Raw genomic sequence first — 18,104 nt, 5'->3', positions numbered from 1 at the left:
CCGGGGCGGGGTGGGGGGGGATGTTGGGACGGGGGTCCAGAGTCGGGCAGGGTCCGTGGGCGGGGGTCCGGGGTCGATGTGGGGGTCCGGGGTCAGGGCGGTTACCCGGGGTCGGGGCCTCTGGCCGGGGCCCCGGGCGGGATTCGGGATTCGTGGGTTGCGTCGGGGTGAGGGTGAGGGTGGGGGCCCCAGGCGGGGGATGGGGGGCGGGGGCCTGGGGCGGGGGTCCGGAATCGGGTGTCGGGTCGGGGTCAGGGAGGGGGCCCGGGGTCGGGGCGGGGTCATGGCGGGGGCCCCAAGGGGGGGGTCGGGGGTCAGGTCCGGGTCAGGGCGGGGGTTGGGGGTCGGGTCGGGGTCAGGGCGGGGGTTGGGGTGGGGTCCCTGGCGGGGTTAGGGGTTCGCATCGGGGTCAGGGCAGGGGTCGGGGGTAGGGTCGGGTCACGGCGGGGGCCCGGGGCCGGGGCGGGGGCCCCGAGGGTCGGGTCGGGGTCAGGGCGGGGGCCCGGGGTCGGGCGGGGGCCCCGGGAGGGGGTCGGGGGGGTTGGGGCGGGGTCCCGGGCGGGGTTCGGGGGTCGCGTCGGGGTCAGGGAGGGGGGTCGGGGTGGGGTCGGGGGTAGGGTCGGGGTCAGCGCGGGGATCAGGGATCAGGTCGGGGTCACGGCGGGGGGCCGGGGCGGGGGGGCCCCGAGCGAGGGTTGGGGGTCTGGGGTCGGGGTCAGGGCGGGGTCCCGGGCGGGGTTCGGGGGTCGCGTCGGGGTCAGGGAGGGGGGTCGGGGCGGGGGCCCCGGGCGGGGGGGTCGTCAGGTCCGGGTCAGTGCGGGGGTTGGGTGTCGGGTCGGGGTCACGGCGGGGGTGCCTCGGGCGGGGGTCGGGGGGTTGGGGCGGGGTCCCGGGCTGGGTTCGGGGGTCGCGTCGGGGTCAGGGAGGGGGGTCGGGGCGGGGGCCCCGGGCGGGGGTGTTGGGGCGGGGTCCCGGGCGGGGTTCGGGGGTCGCGTCGGGGTCAGGGAGGGGGGTCGGGGCGGGGGCCCCGGGCGGGGGTGTTGGGGCGGGGTCCCGGGCGGGGTTCGGGGGTCGCGTCGGGGTCAGGGAGGGGGGTCGGGGCGGGAGCCCGGGCGGGGGTCGGCGGGGCGGGGGGAGGTCGGGGCGGGGTCCCGGCTCCCGGGCCGGGGCGGGCTTGGAGGGCGGGCCGCGCGGGCGCGTTTCCGCCGGCCGGTGTCGCGCCGGGTCCCGGGGGCGGGCGGCGGCGGCGGGCGGCGCGGAAGCGGCGGCCGGGCAGCCATGTCGCCTTTGTCTGCGGCGCGGGCGGCCCTGCGGGTCTACGCGGCGGGCGCTGCGGTGGTGTTGGCGCAGCTGCTGCGGCGCTGCCTCGGGGGCTTCGCGGAGCCAGGTCAGCGGGGCTGGGGGGGAGGGGGCGGCGCGCTCGTCGCTCGGCGGGGCCGGGGGGGGGGCGGGGGGGGAGGCGCGGGCGGACCGGCTGCTGGGGGGAGGCGCGCGGCGCGGCGGGCCGGGGCGGGGCGGGGGTCGAGAGAGCCCCGAAGCTCCTCGCTGCCGCCGGGCCGGGGCCGGGGTCTCCCGGAAGCCCCCCCCCCCTCCCGCTCCCCGGCCCTGGGGCTGCCGTGCGCGCCGCCGGGGGTCCCCGCGGGGACGGCGCGCGCGGGGCCGCCCCGGAGGTGCCCCCTTCCCCTCCCCCAGCCCCGGGCGCGGCGGCGGCGGCCTCTTCCCGGAAGGCCTGGCCGGGGCCCGCTCGGTGCCCGCGCCCGGAACAGCGCCCCGCTGCGCCCGGAGCTCCGGGTCGGGACCCGCCGGCGCGCAGGGCAGCGTTGGGGACCGGCCGCGTGGCCGCGGACCCCGCCGCCGGGAGGCCCCGGTGCGCGCGCGGCCTCACGGGGACCCGGGCCCCCCCCTCCAGCGGGTGCGCAGGGGCCGCGGGTTATTTTTAGGCCACAGGGGAGTCCTTTCCCAAACACGGCACTGCCGGGAGCTGGGCTGGTGCGCTACCTTGCAGTCCGTACCCCCGGCTCTGCTGCCGCCTGCGGAGGGGTCCCAGGGAGCTGTGCCAGTCCCTGGAGCACCCCGCAGAACCTCCCCCCCCACCCCACACCCGTAGACGCGCCACACGGAGAGCGTGTGTTGTCGCCAAAATACAGCTGAGCCTTGAACGACTCCGGCCTCAAGCGTACAGTTTCACCCACATGCGAGTTTTCTGGGTTTTTGTGTTTGTGTTTGTTTTTGTTTTGCACAATGACACCACACCACTCCGAGTGCGTTTTCTCTTCCTTCCCATTTTCTTAATCACCTTTCCTTTTCTGTAGCTTCCTTCATTGGAAGAACACAGCGTCTTCTACTTGATACACAAAGTAGGGGCCAGCGCGCAGTGCCTGGGACCCGTGAGGCTCTGGGTCCACACTCACCAACTGTGTGCGAAGCCGCAAGTTCAAGCCGGCTTTCCAGGCTGGGGGCACTTGGTCCCCGCTCACCCCCACGTTGTTCAAGATCCAACTGTACTTTTCAGTTCCGCCCTCTAGCCGCTAACGGAGGGGGGGGGTGTGGGGGGGGCTCTGGGTCAGACCCTGAGAGCCTCAGCTGTGAGTAGGAAGAAGAGATTATTGTTTTGGGGGAGCCCCACGCTCCCCAACCTCCACTCAGGGAAGTGAATCTTTGATTTTTACCTGAGTTTTGCGTCGTCTGATACCCTGGAGTTTGGTATTTTCTAACACATTTATAGGCAGTAGAAGCCAAGGCAGCGGAGGTGGGGGGTGACGAGCCAGCCAGTACTGGGAAGTCAACTGGTGCCTTTTAAATCAGCTTGGGCACAGTGACGAGCTATGGGCAAGGCTCCCCAAGTTGTAGGACGTGGTGGCTTCTGTGTTTCCATGTGATTTCGCTTTTAGACGGGCCCCTTAGGTGGGCTCTGTTGCCTGTGTAGGAGCGCGTCCATGGGGTTCCCAGAAAAGACAGGTTCAATCTGGGAACGGGATTTGAACTTGTGTGTTTCAAGAACTTGTTTCTGTGTGTTGGAGCTGACGGCTTGGTCTGGTCTTTCCACTTGTTGATTAAAAAAAACCAAACAAACCAAAAAAACAAAAACAAAAAAACGGTGAAAATGCAAGCCAGTCCTGAAGTCACATGTCCGCCAGAGGAGTCCTTATCTGTGCCCCAGAACTGGATTGTTACATATAAAGATGAACTTTTTCCTGGTGGCCCCACGCGAACCCCCCGCCTGTCTGTCGCGTTAGAGACAATTTTAGATACTGTGGGAAGAGGGGGTCTCCTCTGAGGTCTGCTGGTTGCCGGTTGCCCACGCCTTGCTGTGCCTTTTAAACCTTTTGTGACCTTCTCCTCCCCAGACTGCACCTTTGAAGGAGAGCCATTGAACTGTGTCCTGGGGGCCTCGAGCTAAACAGTAAAAAGCTGAGTGTTTTTGTGTGAACTCAGACCAGGAGGTGGCTCTTGTACCTTTTGTTTGTTTGTTTTATTTTTTAATGCTTATTTATTTATTTGTTATTTTGGGGGACAGACAGAAAGAGCACGAGCAGGGGAATGGCAGAGAGAGAGAGAGAGTATTATAGAATCGGAAGCAGGCTCTAGGCTCCGAGCTGTCAGCACAGAGGCCAACGCGGGGCTCGAACCCACGAACCGTGAGATCATGCCCTGAGCCGAAGTCGGACGCTTAAGCGATGGAGCCAGCCGGGCGCTTGTCTCTTGCTCGTTTTATAAAAGGGGTTACACGTGGCAGGCATGATGTCTGATGTCATTCAGACTGTATGCGGGTAAGAAATAAAGGGCTAAGAGGTGAGTGGTCCTGCCTGCTAAAATTTCTCAATTTCTTAAAATTGATCCACAAACAAGATCCTTACAGACTCAGGAATGAATGTTGGTCATGTCTTTTTAGAGACGGCGTATCAGCAAACCGAGTTCCGATGAGATAGTCTCATTTCCAGATTTTTTGTGTGGTCATCCCTGGCCAGACGGCCCATCACACGCTGAGGTGTATCTGTCCGTCATATCTTAAAAATACATGATTATTATTATTATTATTGTTTTACCGCATTTAATATCCCAATGTCATCCCAACGCCCAAGCACTGGCCTCAAACCTTCCGGAAATTGCGGTGTTGTCTGGGGACACCTGCTCACGCTGGCACCATCAACGGAGGGTTTGTCTGTTGGAAATTACACGTCTCGATGCATCAGTGAGTTTTGAAAAGGAGAGAAAATCGACTTGATGTGTTTCAGGGCGCCGTTGTGATATTGCAGAAAATTCTTAAAAATTTTGTTTGGGGGGCGTCTGTGTGGTTCAGTCGGTTGAGCGTCTGATTTCAGCTCAGAGCATGATCTCACGGTCTGTGGGTTTGAGCCCTGCGTTGGGCCGGATTCTCTGTCTCCCTCTCTGTCTGTCCCTCCACCACTCATGCTCTGTCTTTCTGTCTCTCTCTCAAAAGTAAATAAACGTTAAAAAATGCATACATAAAATAACAGAAGCCAATGATCTGTTATTAGCAGTGACACAGTTTTTTCAGTTGAAAAAAAATAAGGACATTTCTCCAGGAGGTAAAGTAGGCTAGCGACTGTCGCGGCCCTGTTTTTCGTGTTCACCATTCACTGGTCTCTTGAGTGCCGGGACTTCTGGAAGGTGGTAGGCTCTGTGTCCACTGCCCTCCCCCCACCCCCCTCGGGATGCGCTGTTTGGGAAGGATACCGACCGCTCTCTGAAAAAGGCAAGAGTGGGGCGCCTGGGTGGCTCAGTCAGTTAAGCAGCCGACTTCAGCTCAGGTCACGATCTCGCGGTCTGTGAGTTCGAGCCCCGCATCAGGCTCTGTGCTGACAGCTCGGACCCTGGAGCCTGTTTTCAGATTCTGTGTCTCCCTCTCTCTGACCTTTCCCCATTCATGCTCTGTCTCTCTCTGTCTCAAAAATAAATAAACGTTAAAAAAAAAAATTTAAAAAGGCAAGAGCTTGCGGTCCCCACGGGGGGGGGGGGGTTCTTGGGGACAGTCCCCAGAGGTCCTTGGAGCATCTGCCAGTATGAGCTGTGAAAGGCGGCCTTGAAGAAACCTTTACAGGTGGCCGTGTCGGCACGGACCTCATAGACCGCGGAAGGCAGCCCTGCCCGGTGGCCTTCCAGGGGCTCACAGGAAACCGTCACCTGCTGTCCTGAGCCGTGGGCGGGGGAGGGGGAGGGAGGCTGAGTTTCTGACCTAACTGTGTGCACCAAGGGGAAGAAAGCAACTAGAAGACCCGCCCGCCCGCAGGCCCTGCTTGGGATGCCACCGGGATTGTGTGCAACCCTCGGTCGGGGTCTCCTGACCTTATTCCGCTAAATTAAAGACACGTATTCTAACGATGATGACGTGGTAGGGAGACTGGACACATGGGACACCCACATGGTGTTCCTCGGGTCCGACGTTCCCCTTCCGGAACCAGGGTGCCGCACTGTTGGCGGATCCTTGACTGTCCGCCTGACCTGGAGACTCCGCGCCCCGTATCTTAGCTCCTTACCTGGAGCGGGTCACAGCTGTGGTGCCCTCTGTGCCGCCCCGGGGACCATAATGCCCCGTCAGGGGTATTGTGACATCTTCCTGACAAGCCTCAGGCAGGCCAGCGTGGAGGGGTGTGCCTGCCTGTGAGGACACGGGGGCCTTTGCGGCATGGTGTTGACACTCAGTATCTTTTAAAGTTTCACCTTTGTCCTAGGACTGCTCTGGGTCACCCTTACCTAAGTGCCACTGGCTTACAATGTCAGAAATCCATCCTTTCCCAGCTCTGGAGATCAGATTCTGAGATCCAGGCGGGGCGGGACCACTGAGATCCGGGCAGGGCAGGACCACTGAGATCCAGGAGGGGCAGGGCCGCTGAGACCCAGGCAGGGCAGGGCTGCTGGGATCCAGGCAGGGCAGGGCTGCTGAGATCCAGGAGGCACAGGGCTGCTGAGACCCAGGCAGGGGAGGGCCACTGAGATCCAGGCAGGGTCAGGGCCACTGAGATCCAGGAGGGTCAGGGCCACTGAGATCCAGGCAGTGCAGGACCCCTGAGATCCAGGCAGGACAGGGACCCTGAGATCCAGGCAGGGCAGGGACACTGAGATCCAGGAGGGGCAGGGCCACTGAGATACAGGAGGGGCAGGGCCACTGAGATCCAGGCAGGCTAGGGCCACTGAGATCCAGGCAGGGCAGGACCCGTGAGATCTAGGCAGGGCAGGGCCACTGAGATCCAGGCAGGACAGGGCCACTGAGACCCAGACAGGGCAGGGCCCCTGAGATCCAGGCAGAGCAGGACCCCTGAGAACCAGGCAGGACAGGGACACTGAGATCCAGGAGGGGCAGGGCCACTGAGATACAGGAGGGGCAGGGCCACTGAGATCCAGGCAGGGCAGGGCCACTGAGATCCAGGCAGGGCAGGACCCCTGAGATCCAGGCAGGGCAGGGCCACTGAGATCCAGGCGGGGCAGGACCACAGAGATCCAGGAGGGGCAGGGCCACTGAGATCCAAGTGGGCAGGGCCACTGAGATCCAGGCAGGGCAGGGCCACTGAGATCCAGGCAGGGCAGGACCCCTGAGATCTAGGCGGGGCAGGGCCACTGAGATCCAGGTGGGGCAGGACCACAGAGATCCAGGAGGGGCGGGACCACTGAGATCCAGGCAGGGCAGGACTACTGAGATCCAGGTGGGAAAGGACCACTGAGATCCAGGCCAGTCTGAGCCCACTCCCTCCAGAGGCTCCAGGGGAGGGTCCTTCCTGCCTCTTCCACTTCTGGGGGCTCCTGGCGTCCCTGGACTTGAGGCTGTGTCCCTCCCATGACCTCTTCTTGACATCCTTCACCTAATCACAGTGGGGTCCTATTTCAAATGTGGTTCCATTTCCAGGTTCTGGGAGTACCTGCATTTCGGTGGGAGGTCTAGTGTTCGGTTTCCTGTGCACCCTGAGATTTTGTTCTGAGCATGTCTCCAATACTCAGAAAATGCCTGGCTGGTGTAGTTTGCCTTGTGACGCCCTGAGCACTTTATGGCGGGTTGAAACGTTGCAGACCTGACAGAGACCTTTCGACAGAACCCAGCTGCCCTTTTGGGCATCTGTGCCCTGATTGGTGGCTCCAAGAGGCCAGACTCTGGGGCTTCAGGGACGGCGGGCACGCTGGGGCCTGTCTCCTAGGCCATGAAAACCTCCCCCCCGAGAGCCTGGCGTTGCTGGACCCGTGAACAGCAAATGCATATTTCTGCGCACAGGGGGGCATTTTGAGAAGCTCCCGGAATCACGATGTCCGTTCCTGCCCCCACGACGTTCCCGATCACGGACGTGCCCAAGCTCAAAAGGGAGCGTGCCATGTTCCCAAAGGCGTCGCTTTAAACTGTCAAATTTGGAGGACAAAAAAACAAAAAAAAATTGCTATGCCTGTTAGGCAACGTAAAGGCTCTCCTGTCGAAAGTGAAATCCTGTGTTTGCTTCCTGGACGCCGTGAGCCTCTCGTCCTCGCTCCCAAAACGAGGCTTGAGCAGGCGGTGGTGGTGGGTCCTCCGGGGTCCTTGGGGACGTGGGCTTCCGCACGCAGCGAGCAGTGTCCCCGAGAGTGACCCCTCCCGGCAGGTGCCCGGTTGGCGGATGCGGTAGCACAGGAAACCATAAACAGCCAACGTGAGGAAGGAGCTATGAGGACAGAGAAACCCACAGACGTGCATGTTCTCAGACGCGCGGAGGCGTCCCCGCACGTGGGACTGAGCTGCAGGGAGAGAGCACTCAGCCCAGCTGCGCGAGCGAGCCCCCTCCGCTTTGCCAAAGCCACGCACGCCCCGGTCGGGTCCCCGTGCCCCGCGGCCTGCAGACCGCGTGCTCGCTCCCTCTTCGCCCGTGCCTGGGTCCCTTCTCACGCTGTGTTTGTCTTCCCGGCTCCCAGCAGGTGCGCAGGAATGAGTGGAGGCCCCACAGGCGGGCCGCGGCACAGAAGCCATGGAGGCGAAGGGCCTGGACCCGTCCCAGACGGACCTCAAGTTAGTGGCCCACCCGCGCGCCAAAAGCAAAGTGTGGAAGTACTTCGGCTTTGACACGAACGCCGAGGGATGCATCCTGCAGTGGAAAAAGATATACTGTCGCATCTGCATGGCTCAGATTGCCTACTCCGGGAACACCTCCAACCTGTCCTACCACCTGGAGAAGAACCACCCCGACGAGTTCTGCGAGTTCGTCAAGAGCAACACGGAGCAGATGCGCGAGGCCTTCGCCACCGCCTTCTCCAAGCTGAAGCCCGAGGCCTCCCAGCTGGCCCCGCCGGACACGCTGGCCGCCAAGGCCGGCCACGGCCACGAGAGCAAGCGGCAGCAGGAGCTCACGGCCGCCGTGCTCGGCCTCATCTGCGAGGGCCTGTACCCCGCCTCCATCGTGGACGAGCCCACCTTCAAGGTGCTGCTGAAGACGGCCGACCCCAGGTACGAGCTGCCCAGCAGGAAGTTCGTGTGCAGCAAGGCCATCCCCGAGAAGTACGGCGCCGTGCGCGAGGCCGTCCTCAAGGAGCTGGGCGACGCCTCCTGGTGCGGCATCTCCACCGACATGTGGAGGAGTGAGAACCAGAACCGGGCGTACGTGACGCTGGCCGCCCACTTCCTGGGCGGCGGGGCCCCCGGCTGCCTGTCCGTGGGCTCCCGCTGCCTGAAGACGTTCGAGGTCCCCGAGGACAACGCGGCCGAGTGCATCACCCGGGTCCTGTACGAGGCCTTCATCGAGTGGGGCATCAGCAGCAAGGTGTTCGGGGCCACCACGGACGGCGGCAAGGACATCGCCAAGGCGTGCTCCCTGCTGGACATCTCGGTCCAGATGCCCTGCCTGGGCCACACGTTCAACGCGGGCATCCAGCGCGCCCTGCAGCTGCCCAAGCTGGCCGGGCTGCTCGGCCGCTGCTGCAAGCTGGTCGAGTACTTCCAGCAGTCCGCGGTGGCCATGTACATGCTCTACGAGAAGCAGAAGCAACAGAACGTGGCTCCCTGCATGCTGGTCAGCAACCGCGTGTCCTGGTGGGGCAGCACGCTGGCCATGCTCCAGCGCCTGAGGGAGCAGCAGTTCGTCATCGCCGGCGTGCTGGTGGAGGACAGCAACAACCACCACCTGATGCTGGAGGCGGCCGAGTGGGCCACCATCGAGGGCCTGGTGGACCTGCTGCAGCCCTTCAAGCAGGTGGCCGAGATGCTGTCCGCCTCCAAGTACCCCACCATCAGCATGGTGAAGCCCCTGCTGCACATGCTGCTGAACACCACCCTCAACATCAAGGAGACCGACTGCAAGGAGGTCAGCATGGCCAAGGAGGTGATCGCCAAGGAGCTGTCCAAGACCTACCAGGAGACGCCGGAGATCGACATGTTCCTCAACGTGGCCACCTTCCTGGACCCCCGCTACAAGCGTCTGCCCTTCCTGTCTGCCTTCGAGAGGCAGCAGGTGGAGAACAGGGTGGTGGAGGAGGCCAAGGGGCTCCTGGACAAGGTCAAGGAGGGCGGCTACCGGCCGGCGGAGGACAAGATGTTCGCGCTGCCCGAGGAGCCCCCGGTCAAGAAGCTGGTGCTGGCGTCCACGCCGCCGCCCACGAGCGTCATCAACAGCATGCTGGCCGAGATCTTCTGCCAGACAGGGGGCGCGGAGGACCAGGAAGAGTGGCACGCGCAGGTGGTCGAGGAGCTGAGCAACTTCAAGTCGCAGAAGGTGCTGGGTCTCAACGAGGACCCGCTCAAGTGGTGGTCCGACCGCCTGGCCCTGTTCCCCGTGCTGCCCAAGGTGCTGCAGAAATATTGGTGCGTGGCGGCTACCCGCGTCTTCCCGGAGCGGCTCTTCGGCTCGTCCGCCAACGTGGTCAGCGCCAAGAGGAACCGCCTGGCCCCCGCACACGTAGACGAGCAGGTCTTCCTGTACGAGAATGCGCGCAGCGGCGCGGAGGCCGAGCCCGAGGACGAGGACGAGGGCGAGTGGGGCCTGAACCATGAGCACATGTTCCCCCTGGGCGACGCCGTGCACGCCGGCTTCTTTGGCATCAGGGACAGCGGCTTCGTGTAGATGCCGCGGTGGGGGCGGGGGGGGGGGCGTCACCACGAAGCTGACCCTTGATGTGTGGTCCGCTGTAAATACCCACGGTGCGCGCATGCGCATGCGCGGCCGGTGCCGTCACCAACGTAGGCGCAGGACGCAAAGGCGCGGCTGTGCGCATCCAGGAGCAGCCACTCCGCGCGTTTCCTGGGAGAGCCTCCATGCGCCCCAGCGGAAGGGCACAAATCAACTAGGAAACTTCTGGAAGCCCCTTTACCCACCCGCTGGCTGGATGCTGATTGCAACTGTAAAGCCCCAGAGATCCCCAGCCAGGAGGGGAAGGGGGGAGGCTCCTTTCTCTTGCCACCCCCAAGGACGGAGTACTCCCGACCCAGAGGGTTTGGGAAAATCCCCAGGCATGGGGAAAAAGAAAAAAAGAAAGAAAAAAAATCAAAGCTCCCATGTCCTTCCGTCGCCAGACGCCGTCATACAAGGACTTTACGCATCTGGGGCACTGATGCACTCACGTTTACTCTCGAATTGACCTTGGCACCTTGCGTGCGGGCTGGAAGGATGCGCGCACTCTTTCAGCCCAAGCGCCTCTTGTTTGCAAGACAGACCCGCTCTAGGTTTCGTGCGATGCGTTCCAAAGGCGCGTGGGCGGCAGTCGCGTCCCCAACAGCAGGGAGAGAGGTGTTTTGTGCCTTTCCCACGGGCGTCTCTGCCCCCTTGTGCCCCCATGCGCTTTGTGGGCGTGGTTCTTTCTGAGCCCCGCACCGCCGGCAGCTTCAGCCCTGCCTGTGGCTGTTTGTGTGTGTGTCTGTGCGATGCTTCCAAGGGCTGGTTTCTCCACCGTGTTTCTCAGGATGCGAATAAGGCCCCCGCACCCTTCCAAGCCCTGCTTGTACAGAATACCAGGGGCCTGCATGTACCCAGAGTGATTTAATGGGAATCTGGGGCAAGAGACCCTTCCGTTCTGTCTTTTAAACTCGGCACCGTGAGGGCCCCCCCCCCCCCCCATTTAAAAACAAAACAAAACAAAACAAAAAACAAAAAAACCACCACTGGGTACTTATGGGTCGCTGTGGCTCAACAGGCAAGCTGCTGGCGACATTGTGCAGGGCCCCGGCTTCTGAGCGCGTCACGGTCGATCACCAACCGGGATTGGTCCGTGTCCTCTGGGAGGTGACACCCCCCCCCCCCCCCCCCAGTGTCTACAGGCCCAGGCTTGTATCTTGACGCCAACAACTGACTATGAGCCTTCCCCACGGGATTTCTTTCTTTCCTTTTTCTTATTTAACGCTTTGGAATTTGACTCTTGTTGAATAAACCGGAGAAACAAATGAGCTGCTAATGAATTTGTCTGATGTGTGTTCATCACGAAAGAAGCAGTCGAACCACAAGGGAGGCGTTGGTTGGTTTGTTTAAGGAATTTTCTGGCCCTCGAAGAATGAGTTCACTGTGCTTTGTTCTGAGGTCCTTGGAGATGAGAAAAGGTGTGGTCCCCTCTGGATATTTGTGCATCCCAATTATGTGTGTGAATAAAGCCGCCCCTGGTGACGTGATGTCAGGTGGAGCAGGCATTTGCCTTTTCCTTCACTGGGTTGGCTTAGGAGGCAAATGGTTTTGTTTATTTTTGAGAGAGAGAGACAGACAGACAGACAGAGCATGAGCAGACGAGGGGCAAACAGAGAGGGAGACACAGAGTCCAAAGCAGGCTCCAGTCTCTGAGCTGTCAGCACAGAGCCTGTCCTGGGGCTCGAATTTGTGAACTGTGAGATCATGACCTGAGCCGAAGTTGGTTGCTTTACCAACTGAGCCACCCAAGTGACAGACAACAACAAAAAAATTTTTTCGCACACACACGTATTGAGTTGAGGCCCCTTTTTAGTCTTGTGAACCTGCCCACTGCATCGTGTTCCCTGGGATGCACATCTGTCTCTGTGTGTCCCCGGTGGGCACTGTGGGGGTCCGTGAGCACTGCTTATGCGCACACAGCCCCCAGCCTATCTGCACTTTCTTGTCTGGGTCTACACAGCACATCTGGGTTTATGCTCGCATCTTCTAAAGCCCTAAGTCTGACCTGGGTTTTGTTTTGTTTTGTTTTATCTTTGGTTCTTTTTTTTTTTCTTTTTTTTCTTTTTCTTTTTGTTTCTTTCCCTTCCCTTCCCTTCCCTTCCCTTCCCTTCCCTTCCCTTCCCTTCCCTTCCCTTCCCTTCCCTTCCCTTCCCTTCCCTTTTTCCTTCCCTTCCCTTCCCTTCCCTTCCCTTCCCTTCCCTTCCCTTCCCTTTCTTTTCCTTCCCTTCCCTTCCCTTTTTCCTTCCCTTCCCTTCCCTTCCCTTCCCTTCCCTTCCCTTCCCTTCCCTTTCTTTTCCTTCCCTTCCCTTTCTTTTCCTTCCCTTCCCTTCCCTTCCCTTCCCTTCCCTTCCCTTCCCTTCCCTTCCCTTCCCTTCCCTTCCCTTCCCTTCCCTTCCCTTCCCTTCGCTTCCCTTCCCTTCCCTTCCCTTCCCTTCCCTTTCTCTTTTCTCTTCACTTTTCTCTTTTCTTTTCTCTTTTTCCTTGTTCGTCTTCTGCAGGAGGGCGTCATTTTAACTCTGTTTTATAACAGCCCCAAGAAGGCTGAGAAAAGGAGCCAGAGTGAACCCTGTGCACCTGTGACCCTGTGTGTGCACAGATGGTGTGCGCAAGTCTCCCATCCATTGTGGGTCTCTTGTGTGAAACAGTCTGGCCCTTCTGACTGGGTTAGTACTGCTTGCAAACGTAACAGCCACGTATGAACACAGACACCATCCTTACTGTGCTCGTGCTGGGCAGGGACAGGGGTCTAACAAGGAATGGGCTGCCCACACTTTGCCCGAGGGCTGCAGTGGGCTCGTCCTCGATGCTGGGCCCCCAGAGCTCACCACCTGTGTGTCCTCTGCTGGGGTCAAGGCACGGGGAAGCTTTTCTTCCCTGTGTGGTGATGATGTGCAAGACTGCTTATCTGTGGTCAGGTCCAAGTGTGTCCATCCATCCATCCACCCATCCATCCATCCACTCACCCATTCATATATCCATCCATCTATCCATCCATCCATCCATCCATCCATCCATCCAACCACTCACCCATTTATGTATCCATCCATCCATCCATCCATCCATCCATCCATCCATCCATCCACTCACCCATTTATGCATCCATCCATCCATCCACTCACCCATTCATATATCCATCCATCCATCCATCCATCCATCCATCCATCCATCCATCCACTCACCCATTCATATATCCATCCATCCATCCATCCATCCATCCATCCATCCATCCATTCATCCACTCACCCATTCATATATCCATCCATCTATCCATCCATCCATCCATCCATCCATCCACTCACCCATTTATGTATCCATCCATCCATCCATCCATCCATCCATCCATCCATCCACTCACCCATTTATGCATCCATCCATCCATCCATCCATCCACTCACCCATTCATATATCCATCCATCCATCCATCCATCCATCCATCCATCCATCCACTCACCCATTCATATATCCATCCATCCATCCACCCATCCATCCATCCACTCACCCATTCATATATCCATCCATCCATCCATCCATCCATCCATCCATCCATCCATCCACTCACCCATTCATATATCCATCCATCTATCCATCCATCCATCCATCCATCCATCCATCCATCCATCCACTCACCCATTTATGTATCCATCCATCCATCCATCCATCCATCCATCCATCCACTCACCCATTCATATATCCATCCATCCATCCACCCATCCATCCATCCACTCACCCATTCATATATCCATCCATCCATCCATCCATCCATCCATCCATCCATCCATCCACTCACCCATTCATATATCCATCCATCTATCCATCCATCCATCCATCCATCCATCCACTCACCCATTTATGTATCCATCCATCCATCCATCCATCCATCCATCCACTCACCCATTCATATATCCATCCATCCATCCATCCATCCATCCATCCATCCACTCACCCATTTATGTATCCATCCATCCATCCATCCATCCATCCATCCATCCACTCACCCATTCATATATCCATCCATCCATCCATCCATCCATCCACTCACCCATTCATATATCCATCCATCCATCCATCCATCCACTCACCCATTTATGTATCCATCCATCCATCCATCCATCCATCCATCCATCCATCCATCCACTCACCCATTCATATATCCATCCATCCATCCATCCATCCATCCATCCATCCATCCACTCACCCATTCATATATCCATCCATCCATCCATCCATCCATCCATCCATCCATCCATCCACTCACCCATTCATATATCCATCCATCCATCCATCCATCCATCCATCCATCCATCCACTCACCCATTCATATATCCATCCATCCATCCATCCATCCATCCATCCATCCATCCACTCACCCATTCATATATCCATCCATCCATCCATCCATCCATCCATCCATCCATCCATCCATCCACTCACCCATTTATGTATCCATCCATCCATCCATCCATCCATCCATCCATCCATCCATCCATCCATCCATTCGTCTGGGTCTGCAGTGTTTCTGTGTCTTCCTGGCCAGGTCATTCTTGGGTTCCCTCATGCCGTTGCGCACCTGATCCTCAAGGCAGCCCCTCCCGGTGTCTGTGAAGTGAGGCCCTGCAATGTGGCCGAGCTGTTCTTGTGACATTTCAGAGCTCAGGGCTGCGGCTTGTGGCCTCACTCAGCTTCGCCAGGGTGGCCCCCTTGGCCACGTTTTTCTGACCATTGGCGGCTTCCTTTCTCTGTCCATGCAGGTGGAAGGTCACGTTTCCTTGGGCTGCTGCAACAGTCCTGGTGAAGCCTCCTGTCCTCTGCTGGGTCCCGAGGGATGCACACCGGCCCCATGCTCTTAGCACACAGGCACCTTGGCCATTTGAGACAGTCCTGTGCCCAGAACTCAGTTCCCAAGACACAGCCTGCAGCCACCGTGTAGACATTCCCTGCTTGCCAGACACATAGACCCAGGGTCCCTCCTGGACCAGTGACTCCCAGCCTTCTTCATCCCTGGGTTCTTTGGGTGCTCGTGCATGTCAGGGCCCTGTAGGCTGTTTCTGCAAGGCTGGGGGTCTCCGTGCGGCCCCTTTGTTCATGCTGTCCACATTCCTTTCTCTGGGCACATTCTCAGACTCTCCGCTCAGCTCTCAGACCTCTGGCCACAGACAAGGTCCGTCCCACCTCCTGCATCCAGTGGCTTCTCCATTGTCCCAGACATGCTGCATTCTCCCGGTGACAGGAGACAAGGCGTGCATTTCGCAAGGGACCGACAGCAGATGGGGGAGGGGCACATTCCTCAGGAGCAGCTTCCTTGGGGATGTGGGCCGTCGCATTCTCAGTTAGGATGATGGAGCCCTGTGGCCTCTGCACCTGTCTCTGAAGTGCGTTTCATCTCAGAGGTTTGGGGTGGGGGGACGTTTTTCCTAAGAAGCTCATGGCTGGGTTTTCCCAGAAAGGACCTGGTGACTGTACAGGAGGCAGGAAGGACGATGTCTCATGCACAATGTTGGGGACATCGGCGCTGCTCTTTATGGGCAGATGGCAACGTCACCGTAATTACGTCCATGTTAATTTGTTATGTACGTAGTAAGCTTTGTGATTCTGTGTCTGCATGGGATGGATTCTGTGTTTATATATATCCTATTTATATCTGTTTATGTCTATAGTCTATTGCATATTCTACCTGCCTATCAATTCCCTATCTATTATGTATGTATTATTTGTCTCTCACTGTATCCATCCATCCGTCACCCACCCATCCATCCTTCCATTCATCCCTCCCCTGCATCCATTCATCCATCCGTCTATCCATCCATCCATCTATCCGTCCATCCGTCCATCCATCCATCCAACCACCCACCCACCCATTCAACCATCCATTCATCCATCCATCCATCCATCATCCATCCATCCATCCCCTATATTCATCCCTCCATCCATCCATCCCTCCCCTCCATTCATCCACCCATCCATTCATCCATTAACTGTCCATTTGTCTATCCATCTATCCATCTATCCATCCATCCATCCATCCATCCATCCCCTATATTCATCCCTCCATCCATGCATCCCTCCCCTCCGTGTATCCACCTATCCAGCCAGCCAGCCAGCCAGCCAGCCATCACCCACCCATCCATCCTTCCATTCATCCCTCCCCTGCATCCATTTATACATCCATCCATCCATCCGTCCGTCCATCCATCCATCCAGCCAGCCAGCCCTATATTCATCCCTCCATCCATCCATCCCTCCCCTCCATTCATCCACCCATCCATTCATCCATTAACTGTCCATTTGTCCATCCATCCATCCATCCATCCATCCCCTATATTCATCCCTCCATCCATGCATCCCTCCCCTCTGTGTATCCACCTATCCATCCATCCAGCCAGCCAGCCATCACCCACCCATCCATCCTTCCATTCATCCCTCCCCTGCATCCATTCATCCATCCATTTGTCTATCCATCCATCCATCTATCCGTCCATCCGTCCATCCATCCATCCAACCACCCACCCACCCATTCAACCATCCATCCATCCATCCATCCATCCATCCATCCATCCATCCATCCCCTATATTCATCCCTCCCTCCATCCATCCCTCCCCTCCACTCATCCACCCATCCATTCATCCATTAACTGTCCATTTGTCTATCCATCTATCCATCTACCCATCCATCCATCCATCCATCCATCCATCCCCTATATTCATCCCTCCATCCATGCATCCCTCCCCTCCGTGTATCCACCTATCCAGCCAGCCAGCCAGCCAGCCATCACCCACCCATCCATCCTTCCATTCATCCCTCCCCTGCATCCATTTATACATCCATCCATCCATCCGTCCGTCCATCCATCCATCCATCCAGCCAGCCCTATATTCATCCCTCCATCCATCCATCCCTCCCCTCCATGCATCCACCCATCCATTCATCCATTAACTGTCCATTTGTCCATCCATCCATCCATCCATCCATCCATCCATCCCCTATATTCATCCCTCCATCCATGCATCCTTCCCCTCTGTGTATCCACCTATCCATCCATCCAGCCAGCCAGCCATCACCCACCCATCCATCCTTCCATTCATCCCTCCCCTGCATCCATTTATCCATCCATCCATCCGTCCATCCATCCATTCATCCATCCAGCCAGCCCTATATTCATCCCTCCATCCATCCATCCCTTCCTTCCCTCCCTCCATCCATCCCTCCATCCATCATTCCCCTATATTCATCCCTCCATCCATCCACCTATCCATCCATCCATCCACCTATCCATCCATCCATCCATCCATCCATCCATCCAGTCAGCCAGCTATCCAGCCCTATACTCATCCCTCCATCCATCCCTTCCCTCCCTCCATCCATCCATCCCTCCATGCATCATTCCCCTATATTCATCCCTCCATCCATCCACCTATCCATCCATCCAGCCAGCCAGCTATCTATCCATCCATCCACCCACCCATCCATCCTTCCATTCATCCCTCCCCTGCATCCATCTGTCTATCTGTCCATCCATCCATCCATCCATCCATCCATCCATCCATCCCCTATATTCATCCCTCAGTCCACTCATGCCTCTCCTGCATCCATTCATCCATCCATCCATGTATCTCCTATATCCTATATAGAGCTGTCCTGTTGGTTTTGTTGTTCTGGAGAATTCTGACCACCACACAGCCACGCATCTGAATCTGGATCTATTTATTTTTTATGAGGGATTGACACATGCACTTAGGAGACCATGAAGTGTCATGATCTGGCTGCCGTGTGATTCATTCTGAGTCTGAAGGTCTGAGAACCAGGGACACCGATGTCCAAGGGCAGGAGGAGATGGATGAGTCACCTCCAGCAGAGACAGACAGTATCCCTCCCTCCACGTGTTTGGTGCTACTCCTGCCGTTCACTGATTAGACCAGGCCCACCCAGAGTGCAGAAAACCCTCGGTTTGACCCAATCCTCCGAATCAAATGTTGATCTCTTCCAGAAACACCCTCACAGACACTCCCAGGAGGAATGAATGCTTCCCCAGCTCT

The 18,104-nt window shown here is 58.2% G+C and overlaps 2 protein-coding genes across 8 annotated transcripts in view; both read left to right on the top strand.

The window, feature by feature from the left end:
- Window positions 1-1,248: 1,248 nt before the first annotated feature.
- Window positions 1,249-18,104, top strand: part of DHRSX (dehydrogenase/reductase X-linked) — a 221,320-nt gene continuing 204,464 nt past the window's right edge. For all 6 annotated transcript variants that reach the window (XM_045051165.1, XM_023249148.2, XR_006593306.1 and 3 more), the window contains exon 1: window positions 1,249-1,387. In XM_045051165.1, coding sequence (XP_044907100.1) covers window positions 1,279-1,387 — 109 coding nt within the window. In that variant the 5' untranslated portion in view covers window positions 1,249-1,278. The remainder of the gene's footprint in view (window positions 1,388-18,104) is intronic.
- ZBED1 (zinc finger BED-type containing 1) lies at window positions 1,250-11,349 on the top strand. Of its 2 annotated transcripts, none has more exons than XM_023249145.2 (2): window positions 1,250-1,387; window positions 7,888-11,349. In XM_023249145.2, the coding sequence occupies exon 2, from the start codon at window positions 7,941-7,943 to the stop codon at window positions 10,023-10,025; it is 2,085 nt and encodes a 694-aa protein (XP_023104913.1). In that variant the 5' UTR covers window positions 1,250-1,387; window positions 7,888-7,940; the 3' UTR covers window positions 10,026-11,349. The 2 variants fall into 2 exon arrangements, with proteins under 2 accessions (XP_023104913.1, XP_044907099.1); XM_045051164.1 differs by having other exon boundaries at window positions 1,256-1,387; window positions 7,891-11,349.

The sequence above is a fragment of the Felis catus genome, chromosome X (genome assembly GCF_018350175.1).
Source record: "Felis catus isolate Fca126 chromosome X, F.catus_Fca126_mat1.0, whole genome shotgun sequence".
Taxonomy (NCBI): Eukaryota; Metazoa; Chordata; class Mammalia; order Carnivora; family Felidae; genus Felis; species Felis catus.
This window is presented reverse-complemented; position numbering and strand designations above follow the sequence as displayed.